Source organism: Panulirus ornatus, chromosome 1, assembly GCF_036320965.1.
Source record: "Panulirus ornatus isolate Po-2019 chromosome 1, ASM3632096v1, whole genome shotgun sequence".
NCBI classification, from domain to species: Eukaryota; Metazoa; Arthropoda; class Malacostraca; order Decapoda; family Palinuridae; genus Panulirus; species Panulirus ornatus.
Window position 1 is genome coordinate 31,320,163 of NC_092224.1, and position 22,481 is coordinate 31,342,643.

General features: G+C 38.1%; 1 protein-coding gene across 1 annotated transcript in view; it reads right to left on the bottom strand.

The window, feature by feature from the left end:
* LOC139746126 (uncharacterized) overlaps positions 1–22,481 on the bottom strand; it is a 69,524-nt gene that overhangs the window by 13,342 nt on the left and 33,701 nt on the right. The window contains 4 exon segments of the mRNA XM_071657019.1: positions 288–404; positions 2,642–3,394; positions 7,010–7,125; positions 14,242–14,260. Coding sequence (XP_071513120.1) covers positions 288–404; positions 2,642–3,394; positions 7,010–7,125; positions 14,242–14,260 — 1,005 coding nt within the window.

Consider the following 22,481-nt stretch of genomic DNA (forward strand, 5'->3'; position numbering starts at 1 on the left):
GACTAAAAGGGAAGGGAGCGGGGGGCTGGAAATCCTCCCCTCTCATTTTTTTTCTTAATTTTTAAAAAGAAGGAACAGAGAAGGGGGCCGGGTGAGGATATTCCCTCAAAGGCCCAGTCCTCTGTTCTTAACGCTACCTCGCTAATGCGGGAAATGGCGAATAGTATGAAAGATATATAAGAATATAGCCTGGAAGGAGCCAATTCCTCCACCCCTAAACACATCAGGTCACCAGAGCCATCACAGAGATATGGCCGCACCAAGAGACACAGCGGAGCTCGACTTACTGTTGCCTTTCTCTAAGTCGCCCATTGGGCCGAAGCCACCGACGGAGGAGAACCTGGGAAAGCTGTCGGGTCGTCCAGCGATGAATCCTGGACTGTCCTCCCTAGCCTCCTGGGCGTCTGGAACAGAGGAGCAGGGCGTTACACAACACAGGGGAGTCCTTGAATTGAGGCAGGGCCGTAGGGTGGTGTGGTGTGGATCACATCAGGGGAGAAGGGGGAAACTACCACTACATGAACACTCGGAATCATTTACTATGGTCATCGTCGCTCTAGAGAGAGTGTGACTGAATGCTTTACCAATGCCCCAGCAAGGCCTCATGAGTGACTTACAGTTCACTGCAACGTCATTTCTAATGTTTTTTTTTTTTACATCACTGACTTCATTGGAATGACGTAAATCATCCTTGTCTTCCTTGCAAGATGACCATAGTAAGTATGAGGTTCACTGTAAATTGAAGTGGTAGGTTAGAACACGGGAAGGAACATTAGGAACGTGTTGGTCACAGTGGCAGGTACTCAACATGTTACACTATGATGGTCTGAACTCATGGATCAGGTTACTGTTATCACTGTAGCACCCGCCACTGCTGGCCAGGGGAACATGCAGCATACAAGTGAAGTTTACAGATTGTGTTACACTCCTCCTGAGTATATGATAACGTGATCTTTGGGTTTTAAGGTTGAGTGAGATCAAAGGTCACGCCAGTTATAACCTAAGGGTTTTGAAGAGACTTAAGGAATTTATAATCTATCAGGTTTAATGGTCGCCAGTATGTGTGCAGAGTCGTAGGAGTTCAGTTATGACTGTCCAAGTCCAATCGAGTCGTCAAGCCAGGTATACACTGGCCGTCATGAAGTGTGAGGTCAAGGAGGAGCTCCCCCTTCAAGTCACTCGTTAGTCCTTCGGCAAGTTTTTTTTTTTTTGAGTCAATGTTTTGTCCCCTTTTTTTCTTCAGTTGTATTCGCACATCAAGTGCTTACGTATCTGTCGGTCTGTTCGTCGAGATTCGGTTGTGTTTCGTGGCGTCGCTCACAGTCGGTGTCAAGAGATTAGCTTACCGGAGGAGACGGGTTCCCCAGACATTCGCCGCTGGGCAATATGGAGTCTCCTGCGGACAATAGGAATATCCTGCTGTCGTGTAGCCATTGGTAGACGTCGGTTCTCCATCAGGATATGTCTAGGGGCACGGACGGAGGAGGTCGGGGGCAGGATGTGGGCTGGGGGTGAGGGACCTGGTAAGAGACCTGGAGCCAACTGCTGAGGCCGAGGGGAATTCTGGGAAGGAGGGAAGACAAGATTTGGAGGGAAACGCTTAGGAGGAAGGCGAGCAGGGCGAGGAACTTTACGAACGACGGTGGGTTCAAGGCTCTTGTCGTCGAGGACGGAACTCTCGAAGTTTGACAAGAAATTTGAAGGTTCAGTTTCGAAGGGAGAAGGGAAGTTAGGTCCTGTGAGTGTGTCACTGTTCGTATACTCTGTAAGAGATTCTAATTCTGGCTTCACGTAAGAAGGGTCTTGTCCTCCGAACTCGAACTCAATAGTTGGTTCTCCAAAGTTTGCGTTCTGTGATTGCCGTCCTCTTTTAAAGGGACGAGACCCGTGCCCTTTCTGGTGGGATGGACGAAAAGGTCTGGGTCTGCTGGGTTTGAAGTGCTTGATTCTGTATCGGGAAGCAGACGTGTGGAGGTCTGTCGGAGCCGTGGCCTGCTGGGCGCTCACATCTCGTTTGTTACGGCCGTGAAAGTTTTTAAATTCTGTCTGATCTGAGAGAGATATATCGTGGCCCTCGAAGTGTGAACTCGAAGCGGGGAAAAGGCGAACTGCGGCTTGTGAGGGGTTGTCAGAACCCACGGATGAAAACGGGAGGTTTGGTCTGAGATGTGGGGAGGGCTGGGATTGTTGGAAGGGCTGGGGTTGTAGGAAGGGCTGAGGTTGTAGGAAGGGCTGAGTTTGTTGAAAGGGTTGAGGTTGTAGGGAGGGCTGGGGTTGCAGGAGGCGCTGAGGTCTTGGGGAAGGCTGGATCTTGCGTACAAATCGGTCATTATTCTAAACAAGACGTCGAGAGAAGCCGGAACACCCCCTTCGTAAGGGGACCTCAGAATGTCGTCGAGTGCATCACTGATGCCCGGAGCTGCGCCGAGGTCTCTGCGGCGCCTGATTCCTATCTGCTCGAAAAAATTGGGGATGACGAACGGAATTTCGAAAGGGTGCGACGTAGACGGAGTGTCGATTTTGGGTCGTGTGCTTGGCTGTTCGGCGGCCTTGGCAGTGGCGGGTTCGACAGCTGTCTGGGGATTCTTAGGAATCCGACTGATGCGGTTAAAGAGAATAGTGATGGAGTTCGGTACCGAACCTTCGTAAGGAGAGTTTATGGTCTGGGAGAGCTGAGCCGACGCGTCCTGCTCTTCGGTCACGTCGCGCCTTTCTCTCGGTAGTCTTGAGGATTCAAAGAAGGAGCCGAAGTCTGAGAACGTCGAACTGATCTGGTGCCCTGTGAAAGATGAGGATGAGAAGGGTGTCTGGGACGGAGTTGGACTCTCACGAGCGGAGGGGCTCGACCTCGGTGGGGAGGGGGCAGGTCTCTCGTGAATCACTCTGAAGGTCGAAGGTCTGGGAGGGGTAGGAGGGCGACGAGGAGAAGGAGGAGGACGACGAGGAGGAGACGGAGGTGGAGGAGCCGGGGAAAAACGAGGCGTTTGCCTCTGAGGCCGGACGACTTGAGGCTGGAATCTCTGAGGAGAATCTCCATTGGACGGGGAGAAGGTCTGAGGAGACGGTTGGGAGAGGGTCTGGGGAGAGGACGGGGAGAAGGTCTGAGGAGACGGTTGGGAGAGGGTCTGGGGAGAGGACTGGGAGAAGGTCTGAGGAGACGGCTGGGAGAAGGTCTGGGGAGAGGACTGGGAGAAGGTCTGGGGAGAGGGCGGCGAGGAGGGGGATGATAAGGGTGGAGCTGGGCGGTTGGAGGCCGCAGACTGTCTTGCAGGACGGACGTTGGTGTTGCGAAGGAGGAGGGCTTGGAGGTGGGAGGTGACCGGCAACCCCCCATATGGAGCGCTCAGTATACCGTCGATGGCAGACGAGATGCCAGCTTGTCGTTTGTGTCTCCCTGCAGAGCGTCGACGGAGGGACAGAGAAGAAAAGGGTCAGCTTCTCTGGTATATATCTTGGTATATATATATATCCTGCTGACAGTGTATAGTGTTGTACTGTATCTGGGATATGAAGCCTGGTGACTGTACTCAGTGCTGTATTTTGATTATATGTGGCTGTATGGACCTTAGTGCATTTGTATGTTTTTGATTATATTTTCATGTCTGTAGTATATACGTGATCTTGTATATGTTTATGCATTTAAACTTGTGTGTGTCATTCTTATAAGTATGCTTACATGCTGTTTAGGAAGTACAGACCTAACTGCCTCGTCTTCACCTTGTGTCTGACCCAACCCTAGGTTATATATGCTCTGGTGAACTCATAATGAATACAGACATTGTTTTTGATATAAACTATTATTGTCCACCCTGTGATACAGCTAACCTCGTGGACAGTGTCTTAACCTGCCCTTACAGCTAACCCCGTGGACCACTGTTTTACCCTGGTCTTACAGCTAACCCCGTAGACAGTGCCTTACCCTGGCCTTACAGCTAACCCCGCGGATGGTGTCTTACCCTGGTCTTACAGCTAACCCCGTAGACAGTGCCTTACCCTGGCCTTACAGCTAACCCCGCGGATGGTGTCTTACCCTGGTCTTACAGCTAACCCCGTAGACAGTGCCTTACCCTGGCCTTACAGCTAACCCTGCGGGTAGTGCCTTAACCTGACCTTACAGCTAACCCTGTGGACAATGTCGTAATTTAGCCTCTTAAAGTGTTCTTGCAGCTAACCACGTGGATAGCCACTTATTAGCCTCACAGCTAACCGCATGAAGAATCTCTCCACCTAGCTGCATAGTTAACCACGTAGGCACTATCTAAACTTACATTGACTACAAGGACAGTTTAAGTTGTTCTCGGATATAGATAATGATGAGCACTTTCATATATCAGGTTAACTACGTGTCCAGGTAGAGCGTGAGTTTAACCAAGTGTACAGGCATGGCTAATCCTGCATATAGGTAAGGTTAACCATGTGTCCAGGTAAAGCTAACTATATTTACAGGTAAAGTTAACCGAGTGTACGAATAAGGCTGACCATGTATGTGTACAAGTGAGATTAACCAGGTATCCATGTAAAGCTGATCGTACATGCGAGGTAAACCAGGTGACCAGGAAAAGTTAACTTTATATAAAGTTAAGGTTAAAGACGTGGGCCTATAGAATGAACCATGTATGCATGTTAAGTTAACCATGCATACACGTTAAGTTAACCACGTGAAGTTTTAAGGCGAACCATGCGTACAGGTGAGGTTAACCAGATACACAGGAGTGACCCGTATGCATAGGTGACGTCATTCATTAGCATCAGGTTGGGGTTACCACATGTCCACGTGATGCTACCCTCATGCACAGATAGGTATAACATGTTAATTGCAAAGTTGACCAAGTTTAAAGCAAAGTTAACGTAAAATGTGGGGTTAGTTTTATGCAAAAGTGAGGAATAGAACATGACAGCTAGGGGTTTAACATGTTAATTTCAAGTTTAACCAAGTTAAAAGCAAAGTTAACGTAAATGTTGGGTTAGTTTTATGCACAAAAGAGGCCCAGAACATGGTAGCTCTGGGTTAGATACATATGTAGCGGTGGTAAACTACATGTGGGTAGGTTAACCATGTGTACAAGAAAGGTTAACTATAAAGGCGTCAGAGTAACATTAACCCAGTTTAGATAAGATTCACCACACATAAAGGTGACGTTAACCATGTGTTTTAAAAAACACGATGATTGTATGGTCAGCTGATCTCGTGTGTAGCAGGGTTAACCAGGTGTAGACAGGTAGGTAAGGTTATCCACGTGTAGACAGGTAGATAACGTTAACCACGTGCAGACATAGATAAGGTTAACTACGTGTAGACAGGTAGATAAGTTTATCCACGTGTAGACAGGTAGATAACGTTAACCACGTGCAGACATAGATAAGGTTAACTACGTGTAGACAGGTAGATAAGGTTATCCACGTGTAGAGAGGTAGATTACGTTAACCACGTGCAGACATAGATAAGGTTAACTACGTGTAGACAGGTAGATAAGGTTATCCACGTGTAGACAGGTAGATAACGTTAACCACGTGTAGACTGGTAGATAAGGTGAAGGTAACCACGTGCAGATATAGGAAGGTAAGGTTATCCACATACACACTCGTAGATAAATGTGACCTTGTTTATACACGTAGGTCCTATTCATTGCATGTAGTACACGCGGTTGGTTAGTTAACCATGTTGTTTACAGGTTGAATCAATCACTTTCACTGAGAAGGTTAATCAGAAACAGAATTTGTACAGGACAGGAAGGGCGTATATGATCAATAAGCAAGAAAGGCGAGGGGAAGCAATGGAGGGATTCGGACACAAGCTGGCGAAGAACGTTGTCATAATGATGAGCGAAGTCAAAAGCGTGATGTCAGATTAGTAGGAGTGAAGTCAGGATACTTGGGAATGGGTCATCATAGTGGAGTTGCAGTGCTGCGCAGATGATGTCATCAGTAAGTACGCGGTAAGGCACCGTGTACATATGTTTTCTATACGGTGAAGGGGAAGGTCATTGTGGCTTTGCTATGACCTATGTATGTCTGTACATTTGTACATTTCAGTTTACACAAGGGCTTGACCAAGTGAAAAAAAAAAGGAAAAAAGTATTATACACGTATAGGAGAGGAATATTTTCTAGTTAATAACATATAAGTATAGTAAAAAGAGGATATACACGTATAGTAGAGGAATATTTTCTAGTTAATAACATATAAGTATAGTAAAAAGAGGATATACACGTATAGGAGAGGAATATTTTCTAGTTAATAACATATAAGTATAGAGAAAAGACGATATGTACGTATAGGAATGGAATATTTTCTGCAGTTAATACCATATAAGTGAAGTGAGTTCAGTTGATACCAAAGATCTTGTATTGACAAGGGTGCGAGACGTGTGTTGTTTGGCTGTGTTGACAGAGCTCATGAACCAGCTTAGGAGATGGTTTAACTTCTCTTTTGAGGCGTCTTCTACTCTGCATGTTTCAGTACATCTTATAAATGGCTTAGAGTTTGACTTTTTCCCATTTTGGGATGAATATGTAAAGACATTTTCCATTACAAAGTTAATTCTTTTTCGAAAACCGTCCATTCGGTTTTGATGGATTCTTACAGCGAACCCTATTATCAAATCCATCTCGCATCCAGGATTAATACAGAATCTTTGTTCTCAGAGGAAAGTCTAAAGAAAACAAAGGAAATTGATGATAGATAAAGTGACTCGTAATAAGTAATGTAGAGAGTTAGTAATAAACAGAGGTGGCGTGTTGCACTTCCTCGTTTATTGTGAAGCACCTGAATCTTCTTTACCAACCCCGCAACGTACAGGACTAGTGATTCCTGAACGTCTATTGAGGGATGGAACACGAAAGCAGACACGCTGTCACAAGTCCTCAACCTTAATCAAAATCTTATCCAGTCTTAAACATAGGAAATCAAATGCATTCGTCACCAATCGAAAAAAAAAAAAATGGTTCGAAACACGTGAACAGGTACTGAAGCACAAGTTCGAGCCATAAGATTCAAACAAAAGCCATACTTGCGAAGTCTCCCATGAACTCCTGTGTCGGCAGGTTGTGTGCGAACTCCTTGGGGAAGCCGTTGCTGAAGGTCTCCAGCGGAGTCAGCTGGTGCACGTCCAGTATCGCCACGTCCCTGTAGCAAGGTCAGGTCATGGTTCAGATGAGGTTAGGTTTCAAATAGTCTGAAGACGAGGCAATGGCATGTTCAGGAAAGAGGTGATTCTGAGGTTTCGAGAAAACTGGTACGCTTGTACGAGTCTTCAAGACTTGACAGTAACAACCCCAGAATCTCCTTCACCCTAAACACATACAATAAATGCTAGGACACCACCGTCAACTGTACTGAAGGAGGTGCTGCCATCTTAGGCGTTATTGTTTACATTCTCGTACGGCCGTTTCTGCTGCAGCCACACCAAACGTAACTTTAAAACCGCCTCGTGTTGTTTCACTCTGTGTACTAGGCTGAGATAGGATTCATTTCGGTGTAATTTGATCCGAGAGTAGAATACTACGAGAGCCATGGAAGTGCGTTCGAAACAAAATGTTAGAGTTTGCGAATGATCAGTTTTGCTATTGGTATGTGCTCCCACGGCTGCTCTGAATTGTAATTTGTGAACTGTCATCACGTATCAGTAGTTTTTCATGACTAATGCTAGATAATCGTGGTTTTAATCCTCTCTATGCAGGCTTGGATGAAGTAATGAGCAGAGATAATGCATCTGGTTGAATAATATACCACCTGGTCTTGTCAGTAATGTCGACTGATCCTATTGTCACTGCGCTGTATTTAATACAGCTATTTCATCTCGCTTTATAAGAATATATTCTTTATATACATGAGATCTTTTTCGTCAGGGATTAAGATTTTTTTTATATATAAAATCTAACAAGAACGTAAATGGTTCAGCTGTACAGGTTTGATGTAAACAGAAGCTAAACCAGTTGTTTACAATGATGATGATGTTGTCAGGTTCACGAGGCTCGATCGCTTCCTAACGGCGGCCTTTCTCTATGATTTTCTTCCTGCGGGAGGTTCCAAGGCCGCAAGGGGCAGTACTAGGGCCTTGTTGCCCATGCCTGAGTAGGTTAGGGAGTCGGAACTCCTCGTAATGTCCCTGAGCTTCGTGAATCACTTTGACAACCGTAAAGTTTTTGGTGAAATGTATTCCGCCATTGAATGAGTCTTGGCTTGAGGTTGGTCACTGAACAAAATTAACCTGCCCGTTGGATTTCCCAGGACCTAAATACTAAACCAGTGACCCAGAGCAGTCGACAAAATTGGAAACCAATGACCCACAGCAGACGACAAAATGTAAACCAATGACCCACAGCAGACGACAAAATATAAACCAATGACCCAGAGCAGACGACAAATTGTAAACCAGTGACTCAGAGCAGACGACAAATTGTAAACCAGTGACTCAGAGCAGACGACAAAATGTAAACCAATGACCCAGAGCAGACGACAAATTGTAAACCAGTGACTCACAGCAGACGACAAATTGTGAACCAGTGACCCAGAGCAGACGACAAATTGTAAACCAGTGACCCAGAGCAGACGACAAAGTATATCCGGAACTGTTGATGTGCGTCCTCGAATCGGCGGAACTGAACTCTGTAATGGTTCGCTGTTTTGTTGTACCGAGTTGCCAGTTACTCGATCATTGCCAACACTCGCGTGTTGACATGTTGAGACTGGATGGTAAGACGAATTCATAAATGATAGAGATTTAAAACATCAGACTAGGATTTATTTTATGTAGAAAGTGGACATAAATGCCAGTCTAATATCAATAGGAATAAAAGAAACTGTGTTGGATTTTATGGAAGGGAAACTTATACTACTGCACATTTCCGTTAGTTTTACTTTTCGCAAAACTCCGGTTCAACTCGAAGACAGTGCTGTTAAGAATGCTAATATCATTAGCACTATCATTATGATGAAGATTAATGACAAAATCGATAATGATAGTAGGAGTAGTAGTAGGAGTAGTAATAATAATAATAATAATAATAATAATCATAATAATAATAATAATAATAATAATAATAATAATAATAATAATAATAATAATAATAATAATAATAATAATAATAATAATAATAATAATAATAATAATAATAATAATAATAATAATAATAATAATAATAATAATAATAATAATAATAATAATAATAATAATAATAATAATAATAATAATAATAATAATAATAATAATAATAATAATAATAATAATAATAATAATAATAATAATAATAATAATAATAATAATAATAATAATAATAATAATAATAATAATAATAATAATAATAATAATAATAATAATAATAATAATAATAATAATAATAATAATAATAATAATAATAATAATAATAATAATAATAATAATAATAATAATAATAATAATAATAATAATAATAATAATAATAATAATAATAATAATAATAATAATAATAATAATAATAATAATAATAATAATAATAATAATAATAATAATAATAATAATAATAATAATAATAATAATAATAATAATAATAATAATAATAATAATAATAATAATAATAATAATAATAATAATAATAATAATAATAATAATAATAATAATAATAATAATAATAATAATAATAATAATAATAATAATAATAATAATAATAATAATAATAATAATAATAATAATAATAATAATAATAATAATAATAATAATAATAATAATAATAATAATAATAATAATAATAATAATAATAATAATAATAATAATAATAATAATAATAATAATAATAATAATAATAATAATAATAATAATAATAATAATAATAATAATAATAATAATAATAATAATAATAATAATAATAATAATAATAATAATAATAATAATAATAATAATAATAATAATAATAATAATAATAATAATAATAATAATAATAATAATAATAATAATAATAATAATAATAATAATAATAATAATAATAATAATAATAATAATAATAATAATAATAATAATAATAATAATAATAATAATAATAATAATAATAATAATAATAATAATAATAATAATAATAATAATAATAATAATAATAATAATAATAATAATAATAATAATAATAATAATAATAATAATAATAATAATAATAATAATAATAATAATAATAATAATAATAATAATAATAATAATAATAATAATAATAATAATAATAATAATAATAATAATAATAATAATAATAATAATAATAATAATAATAATAATAATAATAATAATAATAATAATAATAATAATAATAATAATAATAATAATAATAATAATAATAATAATAATAATAATAATAATAATAATAATAATAATAATAATAATAATAATAATAATAATAATAATAATAATAATAATAATAATAATAATAATAATAATAATAATAATAATAATAATAATAATAATAATAATAATAATAATAATAATAATAATAATAATAATAATAATAATAATAATAATAATAATAATAATAATAATAATAATAATAATAATAATAATAATAATAATAATAATAATAATAATAATAATAATAATAATAATAATAATAATAATAATAATAATAATAATAATAATAATAATAATAATAATAATAATAATAATAATAATAATAATAATAATAATAATAATAATAATAATAATAATAATAATAATAATAATAATAATAATAATAATAATAATAATAATAATAATAATAATAATAATAATAATAATAATAATAATAATAATAATAATAATAATAATAATAATAATAATAATAATAATAATAATAATAATAATAATAATAATAATAATAATAATAATAATAATAATAATAATAATAATAATAATAATAATAATAATAATAATAATAATAATAATAATAATAATAATAATAATAATAATAATAATAATAATAATAATAATAATAATAATAATAATAATAATAATAATAATAATAATAATAATAATAATAATAATAATAATAATAATAATAATAATAATAATAATAATAATAATAATAATAATAATAATAATAATAATAATAATAATAATAATAATAATAATAATAATAATAATAATAATAATAATAATAATAATAATAATAATAATAATAATAATAATAATAATAATAATAATAATAATAATAATAATAATAATAATAATAATAATAATAATAATAATAATAATAATAATAATAATAATAATAATAATAATAATAATAATAATAATAATAATAATAATAATAATAATAATAATAATAATAATAATAATAATAATAATAATAATAATAATAATAATAATAATAATAATAATAATAATAATAATAATAATAATAATAATAATAATAATAATAATAATAATAATAATAATAATAATAATAATAATAATAATAATAATAATAATAATAATAATAATAATAATAATAATAATAATAATAATAATAATAATAATAATAATAATAATAATAATAATAATAATAATAATAATAATAATAATAATAATAATAATAATAATAATAATAATAATAATAATAATAATAATAATAATAATAATAATAATAATAATAATAATAATAATAATAATAATAATAATAATAATAATAATAATAATAATAATAATAATAATAATAATAATAATAATAATAATAATAATAATAATAATAATAATAATAATAATAATAATAATAATAATAATAATAATAATAATAATAATAATAATAATAATAATAATAATAATAATAATAATAATAATAATAATAATAATAATAATAATAATAATAATAATAATAATAATAATAATAATAATAATAATAATAATAATAATAATAATAATAATAATAATAATAATAATAATAATAATAATAATAATAATAATAATAATAATAATAATAATAATAATAATAATAATAATAATAATAATAATAATAATAATAATAATAATAATAATAATAATAATAATAATAATAATAATAATAATAATAATAATAATAATAATAATAATAATAATAATAATAATAATAATAATAATAATAATAATAATAATAATAATAATAATAATAATAATAATAATAATAATAATAATAATAATAATAATAATAATAATAATAATAATAATAATAATAATAATAATAATAATAATAATAATAATAATAATAATAATAATAATAATAATAATAATAATAATAATAATAATAATAATAATAATAATAATAATAATAATAATAATAATAATAATAATAATAATAATAATAATAATAATAATAATAATAATAATAATAATAATAATAATAATAATAATAATAATAATAATAATAATAATAATAATAATAATAATAATAATAATAATAATAATAATAATAATAATAATAATAATAATAATAATAATAATAATAATAATAATAATAATAATAATAATAATAATAATAATAATAATAATAATAATAATAATAATAATAATAATAATAATAATAATAATAATAATAATAATAATAATAATAATAATAATAATAATAATAATAATAATAATAATAATAATAATAATAATAATAATAATAATAATAATAATAATAATAATAATAATAATAATAATAATAATAATAATAATAATAATAATAATAATAATTTATGATAAAAGTGGAGGTTTGCTTTAGGTGGTATATGCGAAACGTACATGTCTGTATCTGTAAACGCCAGTGTCATTCAAGTTTATTGTAGTATAATCTCTTGGAAGACATGTCTACAATATCAAGCACTTATTGCCTCACTTATCAAGTGGTGCTGGTACTAGTGAAAGAGAAAAGAGAGGCTTTTGGGCAGTACTTATAGGGAAGGAGTGCAAATGATTAGGAGATGTATGAGAGAAAGCGGTAGGAAGTAAAGAGGAAATTGAAGGGATTGATAAAGAGGGCACATAAGTGTTAGGGTGAGCGAGCATCATTACCCTTAAGGGAGAACAAGATTATGTTTTGGAAGGAGGTTAATGATGTACGAAAAACAAGAGAACCATTGGGAACATCGGTGAAGGGAGCAAAAGGGGAAGTGGTAACAGGTATTGATGACGTGAGGAGGATATAGAGTGAGTATTCGAAGGACTGCTGAATGTGCCGGATGACAGGGTGGCAGGTGTAGGATGTTTGTGTCTGGGCGATATGCGAGAGAGTCAGGGAGAGTGGTGTGGTGAAGAGAGAAGACGTGGTGAAAGCCTGACGTAAGATGAAATGTGGCAAGACGGCTGGAGTTGATGGTATTGCAGCTGAATTTCTTAAGAAAGAAGGTGACTGTGTTGTTGATTTGTTGGTAAGGATTTTCAGTATATGTCATGATCATGATGAGGTGCCTGAGGATTGAAGGAATGAATTGTAATAAAGGCAAGGGTGATAAACGTGAGTGTTCAAACGACAGAGTCATAAGTTTGATGAGTGTTCCTAGTAAGTTGTATGGTGTAGTTGTGATTAAGAGGATGAAGGCATACACAGAGCATCAGATTGGGGAGGAAACAGTGTGGTTTCAGGAGTGGTAGAGGATGCGTGGATCAGGTGTTTGCTTTAAGGAACGTGTGTGAGAAATACTTACGAGAAACAGATGGATTTTTTTTTTTATCTTTCATCCAGTGGTACCCGCGTTCTGACTCCAACACGATAAATCTCAAAGACTCATCCATATAATTCGTGTGTACGCTGGTTATGGGACTTACTTTTTCTATGTACACTATCACAGAACCTGATTAACTCTGCGTAGCTCTCTCGAGTATGTTTCATCTCTGGGTTGTGTCTTACGTCTGATTTTTCTTTTGTGTTCTCTTCATCCACACAGTCAAAATCAAGGACAACTTGGTATATCAAATTGAATGCAGTATTTTCATGATATTAATTGTAAAGGCAAGTTATAACAGGTATCGTGTATCATCCCTGTGGTTCTCCTGTGCTCCAAGCAGCTTTTCTGCATACATACTATCCCACGAGAATCTAGATTTTCCCAGAACGGGATCTATAGAAATATTTAAGACTAGTTTTGTTTTCAAGCAGAACCTTAACCACTAACATACTGATTTTCTTACCCGAAATATAAACTAGATCTACTTAGAAATCCTATTCTTCCCACTTACCCCGAAATTTAACTAAATCCCCATATAAATCCTATTCTTCCCACCTACTAAAAAACGGTCTGGGGGCAGGAGAACTCATCAATCTGCACACGTCCCCCATCCAAGTCAGGAAGAAAACGTTCGTTTTCTTTGATACTCACACTTTGTTCCCCGGCCGATCTGAAAGAAGAAAGAACGTGCATTATTGTTCTGAGCGTTGTATTATAATTGTGCATAAAGTTTGGTTTGATGTAAATGTAAACCTCGTAAATAGAGAAAATAATCATCGATATCATTACGTAAATTAGGTAGAAATGTATGTGTTTGATTATATATTGTTCAGTAAATTTACGTTTTTATACATGAGATGGTTTGGTGGTTTTGCGCGTTCCTGTACTGAGAGAAGGCGTTGACAATGTACCATATAAGATGATATAGAAGCAAGGCTTTCGGGTATTCTTAGTACGTGCGTCAGGAAATATTAAGTATATTAGACCTAAAGTAGAATTTTCTCAAATTTGGTCATTGCGCATAAAAATGCGCAAAAGGATCTAACAGAGAAGAGTCCGCAAGGAGCAAACATAACTCCTTATATAAGTCACAGCGAGAGGTTAGAGGCCATTAATTTGCCTACCATGGAAAAGGGGAAAATGATTTAGTTTTGTATTATTATTATGCCAGACACCAAGACGACAACAGATGCCAGGGAATCACCAACTGACATAGTGAAGCTAGGCTGGTTTGGGCTAAGCGGGGCGATCCAAGCTGTGTGGCAAATGATGTTCAACATGTAGTTCGGTTTCGTGCCGCAGGGAGACGAGAGGCTCATATTGTGATCAGAGACCGTCATTACACAGACACTGATTTGAACGCTGAGGTCATTACAGACACTGATTTGAACGCTGAGGTCATTACAGACACTGATTTGAACGCTGAGGTCGTTACAGACACTGATTTGAACGCTGAGGTCACTTTCTCTTATTAAAAGATGTATTCTCGTTTCCTCCCACTAGTCGATGTAGATTCTCATCCAACGTCAGCGATTCGAGTTGAAATAATGCCATCTTTAAGTTCCGTTGTCGATGTGTCGAAAGTTAGACGGTGAAAGTTGTGAGATGATTTGGAGAGAGTTGTGAAACGTTGTACGAGGTGGATGACGCCTGTGACTCATAGTGGTGTTTGTCGGGCAACATCTGGTGAGGCGGGCAGCAGCAGCAGCAGCAGCATGTGGCTGGAGTGGGTGTTATGTGAGTGCTGCCGCTTGTGGTTGGATGGGTGGGTGGTGGGTGGGTTCGGTTCGTTTCTCGGGTGTTGGGCGGTGGCAAGACACATCCTAGACCCACTCATATAAACAGTATCGTATATCATTATGGATGAGATAGACAAGATGAACCTTCGTGGTATGTTGGTTAGTTTTCCTCGTTCACAGGCCGTCCAGGGGTCGTGTCGGCATAGGTCCGAATCCTGGTCGTGGCACAGTCGGTCCACAGTCCACCCAGCTGTTCTTCTTCCCCTAGAGGGTGCTCCATAAATTGGATGCCCGACTTAGACTAGGATATACATGTGGGTATATGTATATATGTGTCTTTGTATATGTATACAAACGTTGAGATGTATATGTATTTATATGTGCGTGTGTGGGCGTTCACGTATAAACATGTGTATGTGGGTGGGTTGGGCCATTCCTCGTCTGTTTCCTTGCGCTACCTCGCTAACGCGGGAGACGTCGGTTAAGTATAATATCATGGTATACAGGGGTTGACGTGCTGTCAGTGGATTGAAGCAGGGCGTGTGGGGCGTCTGGGGTGAGCCATGGAGGGCTGTGTAGGTGTGTGTGTTTGCGTGTGTGGACGTGTGTATGTGCATGTGTATGGGGGGGGGGGGGGGTTGGGCCATTTCTTTCGTCTGTTTCCTTGCGCTACCTCGCAAACGCGGGAGACAGCGACAAAGTATAAAAAAAAAAAAAAAAAAAAAAAAAAAAAAAAAAATATATATATATATATATATATATATATATATATATATATATATATATATATATATATATAGATAGATAGATAGATAGATAGATAGATATGTATATATAAGTGTTAATGAGGTGGCCTTGATTAGGGCATTCAGTTGCCCGTGCTGGCTCAGCTCAAAAGAAAACGGGAGCCTACAATGTTATCTGTAGACGTCCGTTATTGTACGCCGACAGCTACGTATCATTCACCATACCAAGCATGGCGGGGTGTGCGAAGGCATACAGAACTTGATCGAAGATACATTATCTCAGGATTGAAGATGTCACCCTCCGTGGGAGGTGATATGCTCCTCCTGGGCTAGGGTATGGTCTAGCCAGGCGGGATCGCTAGGCTGGCCGCGCGATGCGCCATATGATCGTTTGGTAATATTGACAGAGACGGCTGTTCACGTGAAGACGCCTCCCCCCCCCTCAGTTTTTAGCGGTGTTCCGCGCACCACATTTCCGTATGTGAGGCAACAGCAACCGCCCACCCGCCTGCCTCACTCCCACCCTCCCTCCCCAGGCTTGACGCAACGTACTCAATTGTCCGCGGACGGCAGAGTCGCCGCTATACTTTCACACACATTTAGCATCATATTTATGGCTGGAAAGCATCAGTAATGATACGCGTTCAAAAACACATGATGAAGCGCTCTTTTGAAATGTTAACGTTTATTTTTAACTGACCCTTTTGGGCTTTTTTTTCTTTCCCGCTTTCTCTGTCAACATAATCGATCTTGTATTCTTAAAATGATTGAAAATGCTGACTTGGCCAGCGTGAACTGCTACTGTGGCTATGACAAAGAGCAGTGTGGGCACAGCGACATGGGGGATATAATTACCACTCACTTGCCACTTTTAAGCTTTCACTTTCTCGCGGTGTTTACGAGGTTCCCTATCGTCCGCGGTGCTGGCGACGCCTCCCGTCAACTGACGGAGGGGTGGGTTACGCGTACAATGATGGGTCTCACGATCTTGCAGCTACGCTACAGTCACAGGCCATTATGTCTAACAACTTGCAGGGGTCAGACAGTGCATTATGCACTTACAAGACGTGAGTCTGGTCAATAACTAGGGGGATATAGCTCTTCGAGATCTTTATTATTGATCATAGCGGTGTAACGTCATGTCTTTACGTCATATATATATATATATATATATATATATATATATATATATATATATATATATATATATATATATATACCATTCAGTAACCCAGAACAGTGTGTCCTTTGTGCCTTTATGTCTTCCATCTGACGACCTTAGACCCTCTTGTGGTTGGATCTGTCGAGGACATTTCACTGGAGGTGGTACAGGAATGGGAAGGTACATGATTACTGCAGTGGAGTGGTGATGGGTGGGCATAGGCCATGGAAAGCCAGTGAACTGAGGATAAAAAGTATGGTTAGAACGAGATATCTGTCTCAGGCGGAAACATGCAGCATAGGAGCTCTACCATCAGTTAGGCTACATCATCATCAACGGACAGGAAGGAGTACAGTCTCATCAAGGACCTTCTAACTCCAAACAAAAAAAAATCTAACCTTTTTCTTTCCGTTTGTATCGCAGGTTCGATGTTGTAGGAGACTCCTAAAACGAGTCATGGGGTTGTATACTTTGACTTATGTACTGTATATACTATATATATATATATATATATATATATATATATATATATATATATATATATATATACATAATAACGCAGCATATATGTCTATTTCAGTGAGCCAGTCGTAACCGTGGGCCAACTAGCCAGCGTAGTACGATGTTCACCAGAGAAGTGTGAGCGGTGCCATCTGCAACCCTCTGGCCCCCGTGGTTGAGGAGAGAACATCAATGCACAGAATCACGCCCCATCCCACCCACTCGTAGCAGTCTTCCCAAGTGACAAGGTAGAAATAAAAGTAAGAAATGACACCTTTCAGTCTTCTGAGTCACGGCAGTTTGAGATTTTGATATCTCACTCGGAGCCTCGCTGTCTTTTTTTTTTTTGTTGTGAAGTTGTACAGTTGTAAATGATTCGTGTGAGAGATTATTGCATCACAGAGAACTGTCGAGAAGTCGTTAAAAGTATTGTGCGTGACAGTACGTCCAGGAGAGAGAGAGTCTTTGTCAGTACGAGGTGCCCGTCGAGCACTTACGAGGTATATAAACACTAGGCTGGGAGTGAGGCGGTTCCATCATGTTTGCCACCAGTCGGATGTGTTGTATGGGTGAGTCCCCCCCCCCCCTTTTTTTTTTTTTTTATATTTCGTGAGTTCTGGGTCGTTTTGCGAGAAACGACTGGTTGAAGGTGCGTAGATTGAACGATCAGCTAAAGATTCGTTGGTCGGACGACCAGCAAAGATTCGTTAGCTGGATGACCTGCTAAAGATTCGTTGATTGGACGACCAGCTAAAGAAACGTTGGTTGGACGACCAGCTAAAGATTCGTTGGTTGGACGACCAGCTAAAGATTCGTTAGCTGGACGACCAGCTAAAGATTCGTTGGTTGGACGACCAGCTAAAGATTCGTTGGTTGGACGACCAGCTAAAGATTCGTTGGTTGGACGACCAGCTAAAGATTCGTTGGTTGGACGACCAGCTAAAGATTCGTTGGTTGGACGACCAGCTAAAGATTCGTTGGTTGGACGACCAGCTAAAGATTCGTTGGTTGGACGACCAGCTAAAGATTCGTTGGTTGGACGACCAGCTAAAGATTCATTGGTTGGACTACCAGCTAATAATTTGTAGGTTGAACCAACACATTCCTTTCACTGGTTATGTGTGTGTGAAGGGAAACGGTGACGCTTGTAATTGTTACCTTTGATGGCGAGTGTGGTGTGATGATGGTGAGTGTCACGTGATCTGTGTGATGATGGTGTATGTGGTGTGATGATGGTGAGTGTCACGTGATCTGTGTGATGATGGTGTATGTGGTGTGATGACGATGTGAGAAGTGTGATGATGGTGTGTCTGGTTTGATGATGGTGCGTCTGGTGTGATGATGGTGCGTCTGGTGTGATGATGGTGCGTCTGGTGTGATGATGGTGCGTCTGGTGTGATGATGGTGCGTCTGGTGTGATGATGGTGTGTCTGGTGTGATGATGACGTTTCTGTTGGCTTCACATGTGTTCGTACAGCTTTTCTCATCATGTGTCAAGTCTGATAGTGCGTCATGTCCGCTGATGTGTCGTGACTGATGGTACGTCACGTCTACTGGTCCGTTGCGTCTTAGGGTTCGTCATGTCTGTTGGTACGTTGTGTCATTAGCACATCACGTCTGCTAGTGCGTTGCGTCGCCTGGGGCTTCATGTCTGTTGGCGTGCTTCATCTGATGGTGCGTCACGTGTGCTGGTGTGCCAGACCCAGTGGTAGGTCATGTATGGTGGTGTGTTGCGTCTGATGATGCGTCTTCATGTCTGCTGGTGAGTCGGAAGGAGAACCCCTTCCCCTCACCCCTCCACCCTACCACCTCGCAACAAAGCACCCAGGAAGTGTGGCTCTCTCGGTATTGTAAATGCAAGCGACGGCTCCTCTGCTGGATTGTTTGTCTGTGTTGCACGACAGTCGCTGTGTTTACCAAAGTATCGTGTGGGAGACCCCACACGCACACTCCTCTCTTCCCTCTCCCTCATGGAGTATGGATGGACCTCGAGATAAGTGTTGGGTCTTATCTGTTACAGAATGTGTCTGTTGGTGAGAGACAAATCTTGTCTTAACACCACCAGCCACTAGCTTCCCATTATATTCTGTTAAGGCTAGAGGAGGAGGGTGATAACACACTTAAAACCCACAGTTTTTCGCGGTTCAGACTGGAGACAGAAATGAGGAGAAATCTTCGTTTTAAGAACTTGTGAACACGTACATCATATTAATTGTTTATGATCCCTGGTGCCTCCGTCCTTTGTTAGTGGCGGGAGAGGTACGCCTGACAGTTGAACGGGTCTGTGTACTCTCATCAGTACAAGTTAACTTTCGACAGTTGTGAATGAACGCACGGCTGCGTATGGTTAGTTTACGGCAGTCGTGAACGCAGAACATACGGTCGTTAGTGCACGAGTTGTGAACGCACCGTTGAACTTGTCAGTTTACAGCGTGCGCACCATCGGACGTTCACAACTTTATTTGAATTTCAACGTTGCCAGAGCCAGCCCATTGTGGACAACGGATACTGTCACACCACCACAGCTGAACAGACTCCACCACAGCTGAACACACGACACCACAACACCACAGCTAGACAGATAACACACAACCACCACAGCTGCACAAACAGCATATTACTACCACATCAGAAGAGAGAAAAAAAAGGACATCATCACAGCTGAAAAGATTTCACCACAGCTGAACACATAGCAGTACCACAGCTGAACAAACAAAACAGCACTATCACACCAGAACAGAAAACGCAGCACCATCATAGCAGAACAAACAACGCAGCACCATCACAGCAGAACAGACAACACACAGTATACCACCACAGTAGAACAGACGGCACAGCACCACACACATCTCACCACTACCACAGTACTACCGCAGCAGGAGAGACAACAAAGCCTCACCACAGCAGAGCACATACCGCAGCGCTACCACAGCAGAACAGTCAACACATCGATGCCATTACCATTTCCCTCAATTTTAGATTGGTGAATCACACAGCCACACACACACACACACACACACTGTCATTATTACTGCTATCCCGTCCATTTCCTCTGGTCCAGAGCAAACCCCCCAGGGTACACAAAGACCTCCCATGGGCAGAGAGGCAGCAGGCCTCACCCAGCAGCGTGTTCCCCTACAGTGGTCATACTTAACTACGCCCACCTCCTGCACCGATTACCGCCACGCCCTCCCCGCCCACTAGCAATATCACGCCCTGACCACCCTCTTAGCATCGCCACGCCCTCCCCACTCTCTTAGTATACCGCCACGCCCTGCACGCCCACCTAGCACAGCCACGCCCTAAACGCCCACTTAGCAACACCACCACTACACCCTTCCCACCCACCCAGCATTCACCACAACCTCCACTACAACCACAAGCTCGCGAAAGAAATATATATATATGTACTACTTCAGGATCCGTATTGTGGACATGACTCGCGTTCTCCCGGTCAGAAATTGCAGCTGCAGAAAGAGAATAGGTCGTCCCTTGAAGGTTAGGGTGCTTACAACGCGGCCTTCGACTAGCGCGTCTGTCATGGCCACAACGCGCATGCGCATGCCTTGAAACTTAGCGAAATTCGCTCAAGAGTTGCCGCCATTTAGAATGGTGCTCCCGGTTCTACGGAAGTCATAGTGAAGTCTGTAACGTCCGAATTATTAATGCATTTATCTTGTACGGTGAGACTATACACACACGTATTCGTAACGCGTTACCTCCGCTGTCACGTAAGTGTCTCAGAAGTTGGATAAGTAAGGAACTGTTGCATGTTTTATTACAGTGTGTGTATGTGTGTGTGTGTGTGTGTGTGTGTGTGTGTGAGAGAGAGAGAGAGAGAGAGAGAGAGAGAGAGAGAGAGAGAGAGAGAGAGAGAGAGAGAGAGAGAGAGCGTTTCGTGTTCTGTACATGTTCTATAAGTATTGTGTGCTTTTATTTGCGTAATGAGATCGAATACACGTGTGTGTACGCGTGTGTTTGTTTGTTTGTGTGTGTGTGTGTGTGTGTGTGTGTGTGTGTGTGTGTGTGTGTGTGTGTGTGTATCTCTGTGTGTATATCTGCGTGATGTCAAAAGATAAATATTCTGCTGGTATACTAGAACATATCTCTAATATCACGGACTGATAGCTATAAAGGTGAGGTTCTCTAGATAACTTCTCCTTTCCAATTGTCGTCTACCTGTAACTTTTTTCCCCAGATAATCGAGCCATCCCGTTACTTATATTTCACTCAGGGATGACGTCGAATAGAGTATGTGTCTCCTGTGTAAGACGGAGATTAATGTATCTCCTACATAAAACGGAGCCCAATGCGTCTCCTGTATGAGACGGAGACTGATTTATCTCCTACATAAAAACAAAGAGCGGTGTGTGTCCTATGTAAGGCGGAGATTAATGTCTCCTGTACAGGACAAAGCGTAGGAGGGCGTTTTCGTTACGGTTACAACCCTTGTAATATAGAGAGTTTATAGCACTTCCCGGACTGTCATCACCTGAAGGTTGTGTGTGTGTGTGTGTGTGTGTGTGTGTGAGTGATCAGAGTTATTTGCGCGTGCGTGTATGCTGTGTATTCATTTACATACTTGTGCCGTGATTGTCTTTGTCTCTGTGGGTGTGTGAAGTTATGCGCTCAATGTTTTGCGAGCCTTGCTGGATCGAGGCCTGGGAGAGAGAGTGGGGGGGGGGGGGGGGGGGAGTCCGGTTACCACAGTCACACGGAGGTTACAAGACACAGCCAACGGTG